At 35.9% G+C, this 21,553-nt stretch overlaps 2 protein-coding genes across 2 annotated transcripts; both read right to left on the reverse strand.

Annotated features, from left to right (window-relative positions):
* Positions 1 to 74: 74 nt before the first annotated feature.
* Positions 75 to 5,735, reverse strand: LOC135682886 (uncharacterized). Its single transcript, XM_065197970.2, has 4 exons — positions 3,442 to 5,735; positions 2,842 to 2,970; positions 1,735 to 2,208; positions 75 to 1,523 (listed from the first exon to the last, which is right to left on the reverse strand). The coding sequence occupies exons 1-4, from the start codon at positions 3,829 to 3,831 to the stop codon at positions 1,185 to 1,187; spliced, it is 1,332 nt and encodes a 443-aa protein (XP_065054042.2). The 5' UTR covers positions 3,832 to 5,735; the 3' UTR covers positions 75 to 1,184.
* Positions 5,736 to 5,859: 124 nt separating this feature from the next.
* LOC135682884 (insulin-like growth factor 2 mRNA-binding protein 2) lies at positions 5,860 to 19,813 on the reverse strand. The gene is made up of 16 exons (XM_065197968.2): positions 19,618 to 19,813; positions 16,035 to 16,077; positions 15,644 to 15,698; positions 13,697 to 13,818; positions 12,407 to 12,493; positions 12,194 to 12,236; positions 11,561 to 11,658; positions 11,043 to 11,098; positions 10,591 to 10,660; positions 9,862 to 10,024; positions 9,440 to 9,529; positions 9,176 to 9,298; positions 8,791 to 8,967; positions 8,033 to 8,161; positions 7,318 to 7,425; positions 5,860 to 6,193 (listed from the first exon to the last, which is right to left on the reverse strand). The coding sequence occupies exons 1-16, from the start codon at positions 19,811 to 19,813 to the stop codon at positions 6,125 to 6,127; spliced, it is 1,629 nt and encodes a 542-aa protein (XP_065054040.1). The 3' UTR covers positions 5,860 to 6,124.
* Positions 19,814 to 21,553: the final 1,740 nt, after the last annotated feature.

The raw sequence follows: 21,553 nt of genomic DNA on the forward strand, positions 1-21,553 counted from the left end.
TTGTGCACTAAATAATTTTGCACTATTCAAACTCACTTTGTAGAATGTAATAACTTATCAAATTTTAATTTCTGTTGCGTGAATTGTATTTTGGAGGATTTTAAATATGAACAATGAAAAGAAATAGGCCGCCTTTACAAATTAACCCTGTAATATTTTTCAATCCCCCCTTCTTATTCATCAACAATTAGGTTGTAATCTGTTAAGGAAAGAAATAATTACAGAAGAAATAGCGGTATATTCTTAGCAAAACTCTATTTGTATCCATCTGGGTAACATAAAGATAGATTTCTGTGATGTTACCATTTAAGAACTTCATATAAATAACAGAATATGATGAAAGGAAAACTTCACTTTTCCAAAAATTAGCGATGTACGTAGCCACCGCTTCCGCAGCCCCTGCTACGTATTAATTTGATAATTCAATATTAACTGGATCTATTTTAAATGACTTTTTTCAGGCGTGGTTAAAATGTTGTCTCTGCCACAACTTAAACCGAGTCATTATGGGTGACCGTCCTTGCATTGCAAAGGGCCCTCAACGGTAAATATCGGTCCAAGTAGAAAAGTATTTCTCTTTTAGAGAATTCCACACTATTGAGGAAAGTAACTTCATCTAATTGTACAAATTAAGAAAACATTTGGCTTCAAATGCTTTTTTCAATCATTCTGTGCTATTTTGCGATGCAAGGACATTTGCAGGGAGTTTGAGATTCTAATCAGTACAAGACACAATACTGTGTATTATATGTATTTGTGTATGTTCTATCTTCCGCTTTAGCTTCAGCAACTAAGGCTTCGCAGAGTGTATATGCAGTGGCGTAGCTTGACCTTCCAGACTAGGGGGATGGAGGGTAATCAAAGGTAAAATTTACTGACGAAGACATAGATAAAGATAAATTTGGGTACTATTTCACCTGCCGATAGACCCCCTACACCCCCGCTAGCTACGACCCTCTGTATATGTAGGCAAAGGGGTGAGGGTAAAAATATCATAAAATTTAATAGTGTACAAGGCTTTTGATGCACTTGGTAATGGGGCTATTGCCATGAAAAACGCATATCTACAAAATTAATATGTGTGTGTTTGCAACTATGTAAATTGCTCTTTGTGTGTGTTTGTATCTATGTAAATTGTTCTTTGTTTTGAACAACGAAATGTTACAAAATGCAAGGAGGTTACGTCAAAAGATACAACTGTTAATAAGAATGAGTAGCATAACAATTGTCCATTTTGTTTTAATGTGACGTGCTCTTGCAGCAACGTAGGGTTTGGCACCAACACAATGCTGCCCTTGACATCGTTTATGTCTGCAAGTTGAACTGGCATCGCAATTATATGTGCAGTGGCCTGAGCCAGGTAAACAGGTCATGACGTCACACGAAGCACCATTTTTGCAAATGAACGTACAGCTATTTCCTTTGCATACCATGTACCCGCATGTCGCCTTATTATCACAAATCAAAGTGCAGTTTGACCCGTAGCATGTCATTTGCCAGCAATCTGATTGGTTGTCACAAGTCTTCAAAGAAATTTTGATAAAGATTATTAATTCTAGTATAAAGCCAATCCTGGTAATGGAACCTAAAAGTCACTGCGATGTATATAATCTGCGATAAGACAAGATTGTATTGACTTTTTCTATAGAAGTAGCGAATGAAGGTTTGATGGCGAAGCTACAAGTCGAGAATTGAAGATGTAGATATATAAGTGACACGACGTCAAACTCGTACCTGTCTTGTAGTAGGTGCTGTGCTACTCATCAAATGGATAAAACTTTGTCCAGTAGAGCTGCTGAACTGCTCGCATAGGCTACTTGCATTGCAGCTCATTTCCAAACACCTACCAGTCTTCGTTTCACACCTCTGTACACAATGACGAACATTTTGAGTGCAATTACACTTCTGGCACTGACCATCATGTACATCATGGTACTCGCCAACCCATGTGTGGCACAAACCATTCAGGGCACAAGAGTGCTCACACGTCTTTGCAGTGGAGCAGTTAAGGCTACAAATCGCTCCTTCTCTGCAGTCCAAGGAACAGAGGTCCGCGTCAATGCACCTGACGTCACTGCACTTGCTTTCAGGCCCGCATATCATCTTGCATTGCCTTGCATTACAGTAAGTCTGGTTGCACTCTTTGTGACATGTGTGGGCGCAGGTCTGACTTCCTGTACAGGAAGTCGTTCCACAGTCAGTACAATCCTTGAAATATTATAGTTAGTTTACAAATCATAAATGTCACCTGAATGTAATATCTGTCATCAGCAAACACTATAAAGTCAACCCATAGCCCGTTAACACGATACCGGATGACAATGAGATCGTCTAGCTAGAAGGACCAAAAGTTGTACGGCTAGCCGAATCAATTTTGATACGGACAGCCTAGTACTCGTGTAAACGGAAAACCTATCCGTATAAGTTTTTATCCGGTTATCCAGCATCGTGTAAAGGCAGCGAGCGATTGCATGATGAGGTCCGGTGCCATAAGACGAAATTAACTTGGATCATGAGGTAATTTTCTTAAAAGTGTTATGTCTCGAATTACTTTGCCACCACCTATACTCTTTTAGGTGAATGTCACAATAGGATATGGATACATGTTCCCAATAAAGTCTTGATTTTGCGCCAAGAGAAGAAACAGAGGTGAACGAAAAATGAACTAGAAATAAAGAAGTATGGCGAATGACGAAGGGCAAAGAGCGACGAGGACAGCCTTTTGATCCCGTCATGAATGTCGAAATTGAAAGGTCAGAGTCCATAATTTTTTTACACAATATTCAAATGATAGCATAGTTGCCTATTTGCCTCTACCAAATTCTATTTAAAATTACTTACAATAAAGCAGTTGTCGGCGTTACAGACTGTTGAGCCACAAATTTCACACGATTGGTTACAAGCGCCAAAACCACCTTTTGTAGAAGAGCAAGTCATGTTTGCAAGCCTGTGAGCTTGGTTTTTGTAGACCTGCATGAACAAGCGTTGAGTTTAATGCGAAAGATAACACTGGTTACTAGAATCACAGTGCAGGAATGGAAGAGAGGAACATAAAAATGGCCCCGTTCTTTTTCTTGATACGATAACATTGATCAAGCCCGCTGAGAGCTTCTCTGGGGCCTAGGGCAAAAGACATAGCCACCACCTGTGATGACGTCATAACAGCAATGACGTTTTAGGCCTTGTTCCCCTCTCAGAGGCCCTGAAATGGGTACCATTAAATGGTTCAAAGCATAAAAGTACGTCAACAATGACAATCCAAGAAAAACTGCTTGAGTCTTTGCATCAAGTTTTTCTCAGTTCCTCTAAAATTTGTGGATCTTCACAATTATTGTGACTGAGATAGAGAGACACACGATAAATAATATTTTTGATATATTACTAACAGATTTACTTAGTTTAAGATTAAAAATACATCTTATTTACGAAAGCTTTTCCTACCTGGATGACACTATCAGCACTGGCAACAATGAAGTCAGCAGTCGAATAGTTCATTGCCTGTATGCATTCGTGGGTTGCATTGCAGTGCAGCCTTGGCGCATTTGCTCCAGAATGTGCCCTTTGCTGACACCAATCGCTTGCTTGACATTCCATTATGGGACAAACTTGATGCTCATTGCACATCTGCGAGCAATTTGCCCAAACACAAGTGCAGTTTGCCGTGCAGTCAGTCTGTGTACATACTGGCGTATTTTTCAGATCTCCCTTGTTTAGCTTGCCTGAAGCGGTCGAAATGACTGGACAAACAAGATCACTGCTTTTATGGCAGCAGTATCTTACAATAAACCAACACAGGGTGAAGAGAATAAATACACACGTTCTACCTGACATAGTAATACCAATGCTGGCAATACGTTGCCTGATTAGATGTTAAAGTTAAAGATGGCACTGCATGCATCGAGAGAAATGCCCAACAGCAGGGCTGCAAAACAGCAGGTTTTTGTTTAGAGAGGTGTGCTAAAAACTGGTTCCATTTAATCGTCATTTCTAGTATGCCGAACGAAGTTGTAAATATTTAGAATGACACAGGTTAAGGCAAATGATCAATAATTCATCTAACAACAAAAGACTTCATCGAGTCCCAGAAACCTAGCCTTGGAAAAGATCAACTACTTTGAGGACAAGGTTGGAGTGACTATCTTTAGTTGGCATTGATGGTTAATAATGCTTCTTTGCACTGTCGACAAACGAGAAAACGTGCAGTTATCCAACCTTTCCAGTCTCTATACCCAAATATCAGGTCCAGTCTTAATCAACCCTTTACCTCCATGAATTTCTATCTTTTCAGACAACTAACACCAGTTCAGTTCTTCTTGCAACTTTCAATTTACAAGTTTGCATTTGTTTTACAAATATTATGGATCCGGCATCCTTTACCTGGTTTTGCTCTTAAATAATTAAACCATAGGTGCTCTAGACCAAATTTAATCATAGACATGAATGTTGATTTCACAAAATGGTGGCTTATTCTGTCCGAAATATTACAATTCAATTTGAAAATCTTACACAAACACACTGCAGGGCCAGCGAAACCGGGGGGGGGGCATAGCCCCCAGCTTTTCTGCAGAGCTAAAGAAAAATTTTAGGCAAAAGTGGAACTAAATGTAGTATATGATTCTGTAAGCAACTTTGCCAGTATTCTCTTAAATGTGTCCTTAGGTTTACCTTGCTGGCTATGTCTTTATCATAGAAGACATACATAAAATTGAATATGGAAATTAGGTCGAATAAATCGGTCATTGTGTAAGTTTTACAACGAGTGACAGCTTGGTTTAGCAAATTGATTGAGAAATCTAGTCCTGAATAACTTGGTGCCAGCACAAATTGAAGGAATTTCGTTTTTTCCATTGCCTAAGCTTGGCACACAGGGTCTATTTGTTAACAAAAACTTTCTCAGAAACATTACAAAAAAGAGAAAAAGCAGCTGTTGCAGGAAAAGAAACAGCTGGAAAGAACTTTTTTGAGGATATGGGAAATAAAGTATGGACAGATTTGTTCTTAAAAAGTATCATCAAGAAAACTTCAGAGTTTGATCGTTTCGATAATCCATTCCTACTAAGAAAGAGAAAATATCGACGCAATTATAAATTCTATTTTAACAATTTTTGTTAAAGCACTTAATTTCCGATAAAGTTAAGATAAGATGTTACAAAGTTATATCTTAACTGTACAAAATTGCTTAACTTTTTATTTTAAGTTGATAGTTCTTCTGTTGATATTTCAACGTTAATGTTTTTTATTAATCGGTGTTCTAGAACTTTGCAAAACTTCTCTATTTCAAGTCAACATCACAATAGACGCGACTATGCGACACTATCAGTCAAAATTCATTTTAGATACAGTTTCTGGCCATCCCTAACCGGTAGCGGCCATTCCCAAGCCCTTTGAAGACTTTGATATTTTGGCCCCTCCACTTTCAAATACGTTTCGCCGGCCCTGCACTGCTAAGGTACATGTTTATAATTCATTTTTACTTTTGGGAGATTGCACGAGTGGGCCGTTTGAAGTGTGGTTCTCCTTTTCAATCTTCTATTGTGCAATTTAAGAGACGAGTCGACCTGACTGTTCTTCAGAATAGCAACTACATACTAAGTCTGCTAAAGGAGAACGAGTTCCTGCGCATGCACAACTTTCAACTTCTTTCTCCGCTGAGAATGGATGGCCAATGTTAAGAAAGGAGTCAGTTGAAATTGAAGTGAATGATTGCAAGTCTTGAATTCACAAACACGTCGGTTTTTAGTCTCTAAATAGTCGAAAAGGAGCGACTGAATTCTGTACACCCCAAATATGTCACAAAGCTATATCTAATTATCGACCAGGATATCCCAGGAAGGAAAGAAACCAAGAAATAACACGATGGGAAAGATATAATGTAGATATACAAACATATACTCTTTATCAAAATTCGACTTAACTCAAATGGATTAGAAAGAAGGTCTGCGGATGAAATCCGTGAAGAAGCATTCAATATGAGCGATTACAGTTACAAGCTATTGAAAGGGTCAATTAGATATTGAAGAGTCTAACACTCCGGTGGGTGGTGTCCAAGTGATCCCTTGAGAGGCGGATCAAGCTTTCTTTTTTTTTAACATCAAGGGTTCTCAAGCAGGTATTACCACCTACATCAGTCTTGTTTTGTGACATCTTGCTGCTGTACGCGTGCCACTATACCTCGGATGCGGCCCAATGCTGCCTGCCAATCAAGAAGACAATAACACCTGCTTAGTGACTCTTTACATAAAGCGGATCAATCGACGGACGGTCGTTAAAGGCGGTACGTCACGCCGTTCATTGGTTTACCGGAACAGAGAACAAAATTTCTAATTCAATGAGTTTTCATTTCGTAACAAAGGAGGTTTCTTACTTGCCATATTGATGAGTGGTGCTTGTTTTGACTTGGGCGGGACATAGGTATGTACCACAGAGTAAGAAGCACAAGGCATGGAGAGAGGTTGTCTCTCTTGAGCATAAATAAGTATATATACATATATCTTCTTATAAGAAAACATGTTTCTCTCTGTGGTACCCTACCTATGTCCCGCCCAAGTCACAACAGTACTAATTTGTCACGCTTCTCAAATTTTGAGGACTCTCGAAATTTAACAAACAAAAGCCAATAAACTTTGCGAAATACTCAACGTGAGTTGTTAATCATTTACAATAACAAATGAAAACTGGGTAGACTTTTTGCGCAACATCATTGCGCACCAGGATAAGATTGTAGCCTGTGCTAATTACCCAGTCTTCTCCGATGAGCAGGTAATGTGAACAACATTCCTGATTTTCATCTCAACATAACTAAATTTCACCAGCCTTTCCCAAAATCTCACCATAGTGTGCGATCGCACACCCCGTGGCTTTGGAGATCAAGACAGCCTTAATAGGCTTGCTAATCTTACGTAAAAGGGACGATACATGAATCAATACACTATAATCATAGTAGGTTTAATCATAATTTGTGGGCAAATACTCGTAATTTACCTACTATACTTAATCTCTAATTGAAATAGCATTTGAAATTAAGAACAAAGCCGGTTAACATTAACCCTTAAATACACAGAATGATTGACCTTGTATTTTCTGCTCTCAGTTTCAATATCGGCAGTTAAGCTTACAGGATTTGTGCGATTGTTTCTCTCAATAAAAGGACACCATAGTTAAAATATATAGCTAACAGAACAAAAATAAGAAGCACAAGTGAATTAGCAAACCCCGACATATTTTTGTGAGGACTACATCACATAAAAGGGAGCAAAAAAGGTAATTTTTTAAAAAAATATATGGTACAATGAAATATCAGTACTGGAAAATACTCACTTGAGTTCCACTAAATGTTCCTTTTATGTAAATTGGTGCCTTGGCTCCACCTTGCTTGTCCTTTGGCACTTCAATTTCTGTTCCAGAACCATCCTGAATGCTAAGAACCTTAACAAAAACGAGATTTGATTTCAATTTTGCATTGTTAAGAATAACTAGGTCTAGGCACATAACAAGACACTAAAAAGCAAGTGAAAACTAGCACGGGACAAGCATTGTCACCATCAAAACAGCCGCTTGAAATATGACAAAATACAAGTTTTGTGCAGACATATTTCAGTCAAGATATATTGCTACTTGCGGGAAAATCCAACAATAAATTTTAAATAAAAATATAAATAAACTATCAAACAAACATTTTTAAAATATAAACATAGATTAAAATATAAATATTAACTCAAAATGCAATGTCAATAGGAGGCTTTTACAATTGTTTTTCTTAACTCAGCTCATTTTCTCAAATATCGGGGTCCTTTCATCATTTTAAATTTTGCCCATTGGTTCCAAAGTAAGTGAGTGATTCACAGACATATTCTCAAACACCATCTGCTGGTTTTAGGCATAGAATCAATCAAATATACCAGCTTCAAATGCAAAAAGCAGAGAAATCTTGTTCTTGTTAATTTTGAGGCATTATATCATTTGCTTGTATCAAAAGTTATTGTCATTAAAGACATGTGGCTACAAGTAAATTGTGGCTTATTTGCATCCTTACCACTGAACCTTTCTTCCCAATGATTCGTCCTAGGCAATTTCCAGGAACTAACAATTCCGTTTTTAGCTCAGCATCATACAAGCTACTTCTTAAACCTTCCTTTATTTTGCTGAAAACGCACAAGGAGGCCTACAACAGGACAATACAATGATCATTACCAACAATGCATAAAAGATAGAAGAGAAATAAAAAACTTTTTATCTTCCATTTAGTCTAACAAAGTACCTTAAGACAATGACGTTGTTCTTGTAGGTTGGATTTGAACGCTTAGAGTGTCTATGAACAGATTCTGTATGAAGGGATAGCCCCCCCCCCCCCCCCATTGAAAGTCCCCCGAGACAAAGTTCCTCGAGATACAAAGTCAACCTTGGCAGAATTGTTTAATGCATGTAAATTTATCAGCATGACACATTAAACGCCGTGCTGTGAAACAGATATTGAAAAATAAAACCAAAAGACCCGAGTATATGAAAAGAAAAACTTTTCGAAAGAACAGTTTACAGTCATCAATATCAGAACATGACTAAACAGCGCATTCACAAAGTAGCACGCTGTAATTCTACAAGAAAAGGGTTTACATAAAAACACGATCAATCACATTTTTCATTCTTACATCTCTTGCTAAACTGCAACCTTCCTCCTTTTTGGGTTTGCCTTTTTTGGGTCGATCTATCATTTACAGCATTATTAGATTAGCTAAGCAAACAACCTGTCACGGGCATTCAGTACCTAATTCTCTAGCATTCAGTAATACATACCTTCCATATTGCTTCTGGGGGTCCATTGATTTCAACTTTGCTTTCCCCTCCTTCCTCTCCTTTAATAACCCGGACCTGCGCTTGACTATACATTTTCATATTATTTATATGACTACCTCTTTTACCAATAATGGCTCCTACTGCTCGAGTGGGAATTGATATTGTGACCTGCTCGCCCTTGAAAATAAAAAGATATCCATGATGGTGAATATCTATTTAAATCAATCCACTTATTGTTCAAAGGAATCATCATAAAAAATAAAAATTCTTTAGAGCGACAGCCTAAAGTTAATCTTTGGTTAATGAACAATTTTCAAAATTCCTGGACTGAGCTATGAATGAATAAATATACAAAAAGGTAAATGAAATATTTAAATGAACGTACCACGTTGCTTCGTGGGCCATAATAGCCGCTGGGCATCTGATAAGGTGAACCCCCTGGTCCAAGTGCTCCAGGATAGCCATTGAGGATTCCAGGCGAACCTTGAAACATGGGGCTCATTCCAGGCTGATAAAATGAATTTGAACGGAATTAAAAAGCAAAAACAACAAGGGTATAACTCGATACAACAAAAAACTGTGCCAAAGTGCGTCACTACGCAAGGTGATTTTGTTCAAAAGTAAGCAGATTTAATTAAGGCATCCATACCATCTGGCCCATGTATGCATAATTTGATCCTGAAGGACTGTAAGGCATTGTGTTCAAGAGGCCCATGCCACCTTGTGGATAGGGAGTGTTCTATGAAAAAAAACTCGTTTTTACTTTTTACTGATACCAGCTCACATAAAGTATAATAACAATTTGTGTGCATAGCATCTGCAAACTGTGCATTTAAGAGAAAAAATATGAACCTTCTTAAAAAAAATATAACTGGAAATTACCAAATGTAAAACGTCAGCAAAAATATTTTCTACAAGATCAAAAAATTTCCATAAAAATTAGACAGTGCAGAAATGCTACAACTTAGTTCATGTGCCTGCCATGTACTAAACACTGCACTATGTTAACTGCTGCTAATAAACAGAATACAGTAACTTAAGCTTTTGGAATAAGCATCATTGTATGCTTACCGACATTAAAGTTCTCATGTCTCTTTCCATGCAATGTCTCAATTTCTTACTGATTTCTTTCTCTGCTTCATAAATATTATCTAAATTTCCTTCGACAGTTATTACTCTTTCATTGCTGAATAAAGGTTCAACGGAATAGGAGAATGGGCTGAATTCCTCGAACCTAAGAAACACAGAAAGTCAAAAGAGGACGAAGTTAGAGAAAAATAAGCCATGTTGACGTAACAATTACTTAATGTCAATCATTAAGACTTTCAACCGGGAAACATTGATAAATAGAGAATGGTTTCTTCTTTCTTCACTCGCTCTCTAAAATTCAAAATTTAATATGTCTCAAGACTCCTCGTACCCCCGCACTGGCTCAGTACCCGCAGTTGACTAAGCAGTCTTTTCAAAGCTCAAGTGCCCACATTACCTTGAGACAAGAAACACTTATAAATCGTAGAATTACGTCATCAATATGTCAACAAATCAACCATCTAAGCAACGAATGAACCACAAAAAGCCCTATTTCTCTGTATTAGTATGAAATTGAGAGCTGTAGTATTAAGTAGGGTAGTATTTCTTGACCCATCCAGTAACAGGCCTACCAAACATGCTTCAATAGAAAACACAGGTTTTTATTATGAAACAGGTAAATCTCTGAAATTAGATTATGAAAGAGTAAATCTCTTATCTCCATTTAAGAGTCAGTTTGATATTTCGAACAGTTTGTACGTGTCAACTTACATTGTATTAGAAATAACTACTTTTGCACCAGTAGAATCTTGTATGCGTTTCAAATTAGCGCCACTCCTTCCTGTCAAATGAAAAGAGGTGAAATTCCTCAAATCTAAGGATATGGAAGCTAGCAAGGTCAACAAAAACCTTTATTCACTAAACAGGCTAACAATAATTCCATTACTATTCTGAATGGGTTGAAAAGTAGACAATGCGAAGAAACAGAAACTTGCGATAAGAAAGTAAAAAATTAAGTAGAATTAGATTTAGTTCTTCGCGAATGGGACTTTATTATAAACAAATCGAATTTCAAATATTTAAAGGAGGTTGACAATAGCACCTGCCTGCTGAATGGCTTCAACAAGCCATACAGTCTCAAGTCCAGACGAAGGAAAATGGTTTTCCTGATTTTGCTTAGAGGTGTAAGATAAAAGAAAAAATCAGACAGAGATTCAAATTACCTATTAGGCGACCACATAAGGAATCGTGTGCAAGGATCTTGAGCTGAGGTGGCTTTCTAAGAAGAAAACAGCAGATAAAACGTGAAATTAAGTATTTGAATTATCCCGAAAGTCTGTTAAGAAAGCACACTATTACCACTGGTAAACAATAATGTAGCCGTGGTTTCCAAAGGAAAGAGCACAAAGAAGGGTTTTATAACATAAAACAATTGATAAGACTGCATTTATTCGAACAAATTATGAATCAAGAAAATGAGCATTTGCTATTAATCAGCCAAGTTAACTAATTCTGGGCTTCCCTTAGTTAACAAATTCGCATGTCTGAAAACGGGTCATAAAATCATAAAATTCCAATATCGTAATAAATTCATGGATAAATTTTGAACGATCAGGTATTATAAACAATAGCAAAGGAGGGTGATGAATTGTCTTTAAGAGTCCATATGGATACGTATCTTTAACTAATGCTGAACCTACTGATCAAGCTAACTGTTCAGCTTAAAAAATTTCAGACTTACTCATCTTGTCCTGTCTTATGCATCTCTTCTACAATTGCTTTCATTATTTGGCTACATGCTTCTGAAAAGTTTGCAGGGCTACCTTTGATTGTAGTTATCTGAAAATTGAGACGCAATGTGAATTTAACAGGCAAAGGAAATTAGGACACCATTCATCGTAGCCTTAATACTAGCTAACATAGCTAACTATAATCAAAACAACAAATAGATGTCAGGTTTTTGCTTCGAAATAATTCATTTTTAATTTCCAGCTTGCGTGTAAGCTCCCAAATGAGAGCCTTTTTGCGAATTCGAAACAACAAAAAGAAAAATCATAGCATCGTTCAATCAAAATTACAACTTGATTAACCTTTGATGGGAGTGCTGCAGCACAACGGCTAATGACTTGCTATCAAAGTTATACTAAGTGAGTTAGTTTTGTCAGAATATGCAGCCCTGTTTCCAAGTCGAGGCTGGATTTGAAAAACAAGTTTAGTATATATATATAGAAATCCTATTCATCATGAGATTTCTTGTGTTTCCAGTCAAATAACAAATACTTCATGGTTTACTATAAATAAATAAAGCTTATTACAGAAAAATTGGATTAAGGTTTTGCGGGCGACTAAAAAAATGAATCTTAGGGAAACTTACTGTATCTTCAGATCCCTTATTCTTTTCTCTGTGCACGTCTATTCTGCAGAAAACATAAGACAAAGGGTATAAATTTATCTTTCATATGACAAAGATAGAAAAAAAAACAAGAATAACAATATCAAACAAACAAATGGTGATAATGACTTTCAGTTAGAAAGGATTCTATCGATCATAACAAAAACACCCGCAAATTTAGGCAAGTGAACTTACTTTGTGTTGGTATTCTCTTGAATTTCGTGGATTGTAGAGCCTCCTTTACCAAGCACTACTTTAATCATCTTTGTTGGAATGAGAATTCTAAAAACAAGAGATATTGGTTTTGAACTCTGCAAAAATGGAGAGAAGTAGGTGGCTACACTGTGAAGCTATGTTGCTATAACTAGCATGCCATTAGAGGACTCGAGGGACAAATCACGCTTTGTAAATCTCGTACACGTTTGGTGGGAATCCTATTGTTTTATCTTGAAACCCCTGGAAATCCTTTTGCATGGGCTTCGACGCAGGTTGGGAATTGAGGGGGGGGGGGCAAAGGGAATATTTAACAATCATAACAAAGAATTTTGAATCCATTGTTTTCCAAAAAAGTGGGCGGGGGACAGGGTCCCTGGCCCTCTCTTCCTTGGAGGCCATGTTTTGTTTATGTGAAAATCTCGTACGCTATCTGCAAGAGTAAATTACCCCTCGGGAGGACTGAAATCGTCTGTGGTTCTTTGTCGGATGACTGATGAGGGAAGTCAAGAGTTATTTTTGTTTGATGATTGATGATTATTGATGATGATTGATGCTGATTGATGATGAAGGATTAGGGTACTGACTGTTAATGCTTATGTTTGATTATGATTGATGGTGATTGATGGTGATTGATGATGAAGGATTAGGGCATTGACTGTTAATGCTTATGTTTGATTATGATTGATGGTGATTGATGATGATTGATGCTGATTGATGATGAAGAATTAGGGCACTGACTGTTAATGCTTCTGTTTGATTAAGATTGATGGTGATTGATGGTGATTGATGATGATTGATGCTGATTGATGATGAAGAATTAGGGCACTGACTGTTAATGCTTATGTTTGATTATGATTGATGGTGATTGATGATGATTGATGGTGATTGATGATGAAGGATTAGGGCATTGACTGTTAATGCTTCTGTTTGATTAAGATTGATGGTGATTGATGGTGATTGATGATGATTGATGCTGATTGATGATGAAGGATTAGGGTACTGACTGTTAATCCTTATGTTCGATGATGATTGATGGTGATTGATGATGATTGATGACGATGAGTAATGATTTATCATTATCGTCAGTTGATTCTTATAACAAAGAATCAGCAACAGTGAATACCCAGAATTTGGGAAATTTTAAGATGCTGATAGAACAACTAACAAAATCAAACAGCTCACAACATACATTTTTAAAATAAACATCATTATCATTTTTCGTAATCTAGTAGAAACCAATATATGTTTCTATAAAATTTATCAAATTACCGGCAAGGGTACTGTTCAAGTTGCTGTTGCTGCTGATGCTGTTGATGATATTGCTGTTGGTATGGAGGGGTGTTTCTGGGGTTGCTTCTTCTGTAGGGTCTTCTTCCCCTTATCCCTCGGTCCTGATGTCACAAATGAAAGTAATACTACAACTCCAAGTTTGCATTTACATTAGAGAATATCAATTTTAGAATGCAATACTAAACACAGTGAACCTGATATTCTTCCATCAAGCCATTGCAGATGTTCACAGATTTAGACTGCCTGTTTTTGCTAGTATTTGTATTATATATATATTTGTCAACTGTCTGACGAAAATTTGAGTTACTTGTTTGCGAATGATACTTCTTTTGTTGCTTTTAGCTCTTGTTATTGTAAATTTGTGGTAACATTGTTGGTTAAAAGATTTAAAAGAATGCAAACAAATAGTCAAGTTCAAATCATTATCATCATCATTATCATCTATTTTTCTCTTCTAGCAGAATTTTCCCATAAAATCTTTGTTTAATAAAAATTTCATTTCAATTTTGGCTGAAATCTATAAAAAAGATTATTTCATTTGATCGATAAAAAAAGATTATTTCAAGCTAGATGAGTTGGGATTTAATACAAGTAAAAAGAAAAATCTCTTCTAAATAAGAATATAAATCACATTTATGCACTTTAAACTGATTAAGATTGCAGTAGTAGTAATTGAGAGAAAATGGTTTGGAGGTGTTCTTGTCCAGTTACTATTTTGCTGAAATTTTTCATGTAAAATTTGGAAAAAAGTAAACAAGAACAGCCCAAAAGTCTTTTGTTTAGTGACATCTGCATTGTGTCATTGTGTAAGTTATTTTAACATTTTTTGGCAATTGCAAAATTTGAAAAAGAGCACTTCATCAAAACTGGACCCTGTTAATCACAACTAACTTAAAAAGTCTGCTTGAGAAAAAATTCACAAAGCCAATAAAAGGTCACAGGAAATCCTTAAATCCTTTGTTGTCTCCCAGATAATGGCTAGACAATGTAACAATGTCTAGAGCATCACAGGTCAATTTGAATAACAGTGAACAGATAAAGTCATTGATACAAAGTATTAACCACCAGCCACTTGAGACAAAGATCTTTGACCTTGTCTATTTGGCGTTGCAGGGAAACCGCCAAAACTGGTCGCAAAAAACATTAAATGTACCAAAAGTGGCTTGAAACATTTGTGAAAGGTATGATAGTTATCAAACTTCTTAAATATCATTAATTCAGAGATTTTACTTTAATTTACTAGGCAAAAGAATAAAAAATTCATGGAAGCTACCATGAGCGGTAGCAACAAAAGCTACTGGGCCTAAGCTTCTCGCAGTCTCTAACTCACAAAATTTTATCTGCTTAGCCAGACACAAAAGAAACATAAAAAAGATGAACATATTTACAAAAGAGTCTATTGACCAATGCAAGTTACATGTTTTGGCTTACTGGTGGTGCTGCTGGTTACTATGGGTAGATTTGAAAACTAAGAAAGTAATTTAGTTTTAACTCAGAAGATAGCAAATAAAAAATGAATTCACTTGACATTCTGCAAAGTTTGAATCCTTTGGTGGATAAATATTTCAAATAATAAGTTCAGTCATTGACCTAAAACATGTCAACTTACATAACGCCAAAGTATTAATTAGCATCCCTTAAGTCAAAAGCATAGACAACTGTTAAATGAGTAACTGATTGCAAAAAGAAACTCCTAAAAATGAATGTTTGCAAATGTTATGTTTAATGAGTGTTATTACATAGTTGTTAAACATGAAGTTAATGATTGCAAAAAGAAACTATTAAACATGATTGTCAACTAAACATATATTTTAGCAAAATGCTTCCATAATATAGCAATGAGCAGTCTGCTTCCTTTAAATAAAAAATATTTAAAAGAGACACATTGATTTAATCAAATATTTTATTTAATATATGGACACATACCCGTTCACCTTGATCTGCTCTGTCCATAAAGGGCTCTCTACCTGACCTTTGTCCTCTAGAATAAGTCAATTCTAGTTGTTAAAATGGGGTTATTGCCTAAATTGATTCAAGAAAATCCTATAAAAACTTTTTGCTTACATTATTAGGCTAGACTACTTGCTAATAAAGAAATTCTCTGTTAAAATAGCTTTGGGCTAAAAACAGAGAGCAAGAAAATCATTATGCTGCCCATGTTGGAAGCAAAATAAAGAGTAGTCATTAGAGCCAATTGAAGAAACATTATACAAAAAAAATGAAATAAATACACAGTTATATAAAACATTATATAATATACAAGAAAGTAAGTCAAGTATACAATGGACAGGATCAAATACCAAAATAATCTATCTACCTTGGAAAGTTGACTGTGATTGGGAAGTCCATGAATATTGCTTCTAGAAATTGACAAAATAAACTCTATAAAATTGTGCTGAAATCAAGAAACCAGATATACATGGCTTGCCATTAAAAATTGAAAAAGCAAGGACCAATATAAAAAACGAGTGTAATCAGACATATAAATCAAATACTTAATAAAAAATCACACAGTACAATAGACTAGGTCAAATGATCCCATCTAAAATCAATTAATTTGAAGAAATTATGCAGCCCTTCTGGCTCTGTGCTTTGCCAAAATACGAGTTGGTGAAATTTTGGCTAACCACATAGAAAAAGTTGACTAATGGAAGATTTCTCTCCCTAAAATAAATTTAGCCTGTATATATTGGCCACAATAAAAAGACAACTACAAATTCAGTATCATGACTGTTAATAATAGAATTAATTGCTGCTGCCTACTATATATTAAATGAAAGTGGTAAAAAAGAACTGCATAACCTGGTTATCAAACAAACAGGAACAGATCAGTGAGTGTGAGCAAAAAGATAACCATAAGTACCTTCAAGGACATGGATCAAACTTTCTAGCCTTACAGGATTTGAAAGTTCTTTATTGGGCAAACAACATCTGTTTGCCATAGACACTCTTATTTTGGTAGAAAGAAAACACATTTTGGTAGAACTTTGTCAACTGAATCGATCAAGCCAACAAAATCGATGAATATATTTTGTATAAGTTTTCTCTGACAAAGTTAGTTATAGGGATTTAGGTTTTTTAAAAGAGATAAAGCTTCCCACCATGTATTACTGAAACCATGGTGGTTCACATACACATGCATGATTTTTCAGCACCAGAGACAAAATTAGAATTGAATTTAAAAAGTCAATGTCAAAATCAGCATAATTGTGGTAAACATTTTACAAATTAATATCATACTGTCACATCTGGTGTCCAGTCTATTGGGTCTTTTGGAAATATTTTCTATGAATGTGTAACAGAAATGTTGTGTGAAATTTTTTGATGGATTTCAAAAACATTACCAAGCTTTGAAGTTCTTCTAAAGGTCAAGTGAAATGCTATTCTCAAGCAATTATGAGCATACAAGCATACCTTAATTGGAAATTTCTACAAGCTGATTTGTATTTTTGTTGCTTATTTTTGGCAAAAATAAATTAAAGACGACACCAAGTGAATGCTGTTTGTGAAGGCCTAACAAAAGAGTTGAATTGTAGAAGGAAAGATGGAACAAAAGTAATAATCGCTGAAGTTCAGGCAAATAAAGTGAATTGAAGATAACCAGTACAGTTAAATTTTCTTAAAGTAACCCTGCTAAAAGTTGCGCTAGCATATACAGTCACAAAAAATTCTGACCCAAATATGCAGAACTGTTCAGTTGAGGTCTGTTCACAGTGACACTCTGCCAATTGTCACAAATGTTTAGGCAAATGTTGGTGTGACTTTGACCAGAGTCTTCCAAGTCAGTTTAGGGGCCTGTTGTGGCTATAGCTGAGCAGGTCTTTGCAAAATTTCCCTTTTTTAAGTCCTACATGAAAATTCTATTTCAGGCCAAAAGGTCCAATGTATTTCAACTTCAATAAATATAGAGCGTCATGCTGTTATCTGTTATCAAAGATAAGACATGTCACTCACTTCAACTAAAATATTCTTATCAGGCAAATCTAAAATCAAATTTAAGGAATAAAATCTTTGTAATTTGTATGATAGCTTGCAAAGGCTTACAAAGAACTACTTTTGATATCAAATATCTGGTTTGCAGTGTTATGCTGTCATTACAATTTCGAGTCATGAGCCATCAAACAATGAATCACTTTCACTTTGAACCTATAATTTTGTAACTTTTGTTATATCAGTGAATGTTTACCTGAAAGCACTTTGTTTCCTTGTTTTGATATTAATTTATTTTTGTTTAAACACAAAGACAACATTTAAAGGGTAAATGCCACTTTTCTTTCTTGTTTTTTGTCCATGGAGTACACTCACTTTTTATAAGAACAATTTTATAAGAAAACAAGCCTCAAAATTTGTCAAAAGTTAGGAACAAATTAAGAACAAGCTGAGACTGAACGACTGTAAAATGCAATTTGAACAACGTTTTATCTCAAAAATGAGGATTTTTAGCCAATATTCAAATTTTTTGGTGAATATTCACATTTGTAGGCGAATGAAGCTAGTCCAGTGACTTTGTTGGCAAATGAGGCCTGAACAACCCCCTACAGCGAAAAAGCTAGCAATTGTACTGCTTGCATCCTATTCATGTGTCCAGCTAAGGCAAGCAACTCTGCAGGGGTTTTCCAGAAACATGTGATTTTTCATGTGATTGCCACAGCCATTACGATCATTCTGTTTATCTACAGCGCAATACATTGTGAGCAATTTTGCATCGCAAGAAAACTGACCAATCGCAAGCCGTTATTTCAATGGATGGCTTGACAAGTTGGGTATATGCAGTCCTTTTATATGGACACATTACCTTGAATTGAATAACAAATTAAGAACAATCCAGTCTCAGATTTTCGAGAAAAAAATTAAGCATAGTCAGCCTGAACTCAAATGTACTGGCTCTTATAAAAAATAGAGTGTATATCAATTGTTAGATGCTAATGAAATTAATTCTAAGATGTAAAAGTTTTATAAGTTATTTAGTAAAGTATTAAAACCATTTCCTGTATACTTTGCAAAAGTTTAGCTCTGCCCAAATGACCAGAAGCAGTTGGCCCAACAACTGTGACTTCAACACAGCATGCACTTCATGAAATCAAAACATTCTAAAAACAGTATTCTTATCAGAAAATTTATTGGGTTATTTAAAAAATATTTGGTGATTAAAACACTGTTTTCCTTTATTATTGCAAGTTTGACAATTCAATCTACTTATTTGAATTCCACACCTGAACTGAGACAATCACATGACATAGTTACACCTTTTTATAGTTTGGAAATATTTTGCTATATGAAGCCATAGCCAATAATAATTAACAAAAGTAAAAACAGACTTTGACTCATTATCATTTATACAATTTCCTTTTTGATTTCATGGGTTTGTTGGTGCGACAACAAAGCTGGAACTTCCAGACAAAACTAAAGGTGGTTCAATCAAAGTAGTTAATCGCGCACTATCCACGCGATAGTGGAATCTTATACAATGCTAAAAACACTGGAAACGTGCACAAATAGCTAGAATATTCTGACTAAAGCATTTCGAGCGAATTATTGCTAATATGAATTACGCAGGCTCTCCGCATGGATGAAGCTTCAACGTTGCATACAAAGGGTTAACCTTTAACATTATTGCAATTTCGTCTCACGACATCATTATCTAGCATCTATAAATGGCTTACGAAATGATTGTTTTAATTCAAAATTATCCATAAGATGTCGTTTCATGAAGCAAGATTCATTTCAGACACAAGTTTATTAGTGATTGATATGTTGATGCCACCTCGGAAGGTAGAACCAACAAACCAGTTTGTACTATCATTCCCAGGGGTCAAGTTGCAAGAGTTGCCGGTTCTCGCCCGCTGGGCATGTAAAATCCAAATAAAAAGGAGGTATCTAGTTATTAAAAGTGGACATACCATTTAGGTCCTGAACAGCCCTTTTTGCATTCTCTGAATCGTCAAATTCGACAAAAGCAATCTTTCCATGCATCCGAAGAGATAGGTACTTCAAGCCGTTCTCTGCAAGGAACTGGCCTAAAGCGACTCCAACTGACTCTGCTTCGATACTCGGATTGAAAGCATGCTGGTGCAAATCGATGACCACTTGTGACATTGTTCTGCTTGGGGATCTTTTTGAAGAATGAGGGAAAAGAGGGGTAAAAAAGGACAAATAGGACAACAGATAAACAACTACAGACTCATACCTACCCTACATATGACACGTGCTGCCAAGTGGAGTGGTTGTACAACGTGTCACGTGACGTTTTACATGTCTAATCTTCTGTTGATTGGTTGGATTTCGTATTTGGCTGTCGCATTTCGATGCACGAAAGAACTAACCTTGTTAATTTGTTGTGTAACTGTGGCCGTTCCTGGAATTGTTATGACGCAACAATATCCTTCACTATTGCAAAAATAGACAAAGCTTTTCGTTTGACAAAAATGTGACAAAAAAAGCAACAACCTAAGGAGGTATTTAACTGGAAGTTGTATTTGTGGGTTTCTTAAACCCTTAACGGACAAAGATGGCTAATAGAGATGGGAAATTGCTAGTATTTAATTTCTGGCTGAGGTTCAAAAACTTCAAAGGGAAAGCTACTTTGTGATCCCGCGACAAACCTGCCTAAAGGTATAAAATGGTTTGCTACTCTCCGTTATCAACCCTACTTGGCAGATCGAAAGTTGAAAAGTCAAGCAAGTGACGAATGCACAACTGACGTGAAAGAAGGGGCTTCCATATGCAGCCTATAGATGACTGTAGGAGACCTGGATACTTCGAGCTTCTTATTAAAGGTAAACACGTTCTCGCAAACCAAACTCTCAGCGTTGTTCTGGCAATAAATCCACAAGCGAGTATCTCGAGTGTGTGCTCACAACTGATCACCATTTACCCATTATGGAAAATAAGATTTTTCCTTCCTTTTTCATTATTTCTAGAACAAATAATGCAGTGAATTTGATCTTATGTGTACAAAATATGTCATTAGCAAAAAAACCACCAGTTCGATTACAAATATAAGCGTGGCGAAAACGTGACACCCAAAACATACCTGCTTTATGACTGGCAGCAGTTTAGATGCTCGGACCAACTTCTCACAAAGAACCTTGCCTGGAGGACCATAGATGAGATTATTACTACTTAGTTCAATGTCTTCAAATCTCTTTATAGGCTAGATCCACAAAACATGTGCAATCTTTTCACAAAAACCTCCAACTAACTTAAAAGGATCATAGGAATACAAAAACTGACCTAAGGTTACCAAAGAAAACTCCATAAATTGACAGTAATGCTTTTAGTTTAGTGGTGCTAGACCTTGGGTGCAGGCATGCCCCGCGAACAGCTTGAAAAGATATCTTGCACAAATGTAAATAGGGGCTTGTCATTTAGTTGTTTCATCGTAGATATTTGTTCCAGTTACTTATTGTAGATGAAAGAAGGGTTTTATGATAGTATATTGAATTAGCATATTTATGATATATAATGAATTTTAATTAGGGTCAACTTATTTTCATATAACACAAAAATGTTTGTAAGTTATGATAGTGGAGGGCCTTTTTAAAATTAACATTGCAGAGGGTCAAAATACCCCCTCCCCTAACTTCTTTAGAATACCCTTTTAACGGTAAATAGACTGTTACCTGCCATAAACAATGCACAAGTGTCTATGTTGAAACGATATCTTGCACAAATGTAAATAGGGGTTTGTCATTTAGTTGTTTCATCGTAGATATTTGTTCCAGTTACTTATTTTAGATGAAAGAAGGGTTTTATGATAGTATATTGAATTAGCATATCTATGATCTATATTGAATTTTAATTAGGGTCAACTTATTTACATATAACACAAAAATG

The sequence above is a fragment of the Rhopilema esculentum genome, chromosome 16 (genome assembly GCF_057945365.1).
Source record: "Rhopilema esculentum isolate cy_ngs chromosome 16, ASM5794536v1, whole genome shotgun sequence".
Lineage (NCBI taxonomy): Eukaryota > Metazoa > Cnidaria > Scyphozoa > Rhizostomeae > Rhizostomatidae > Rhopilema > Rhopilema esculentum.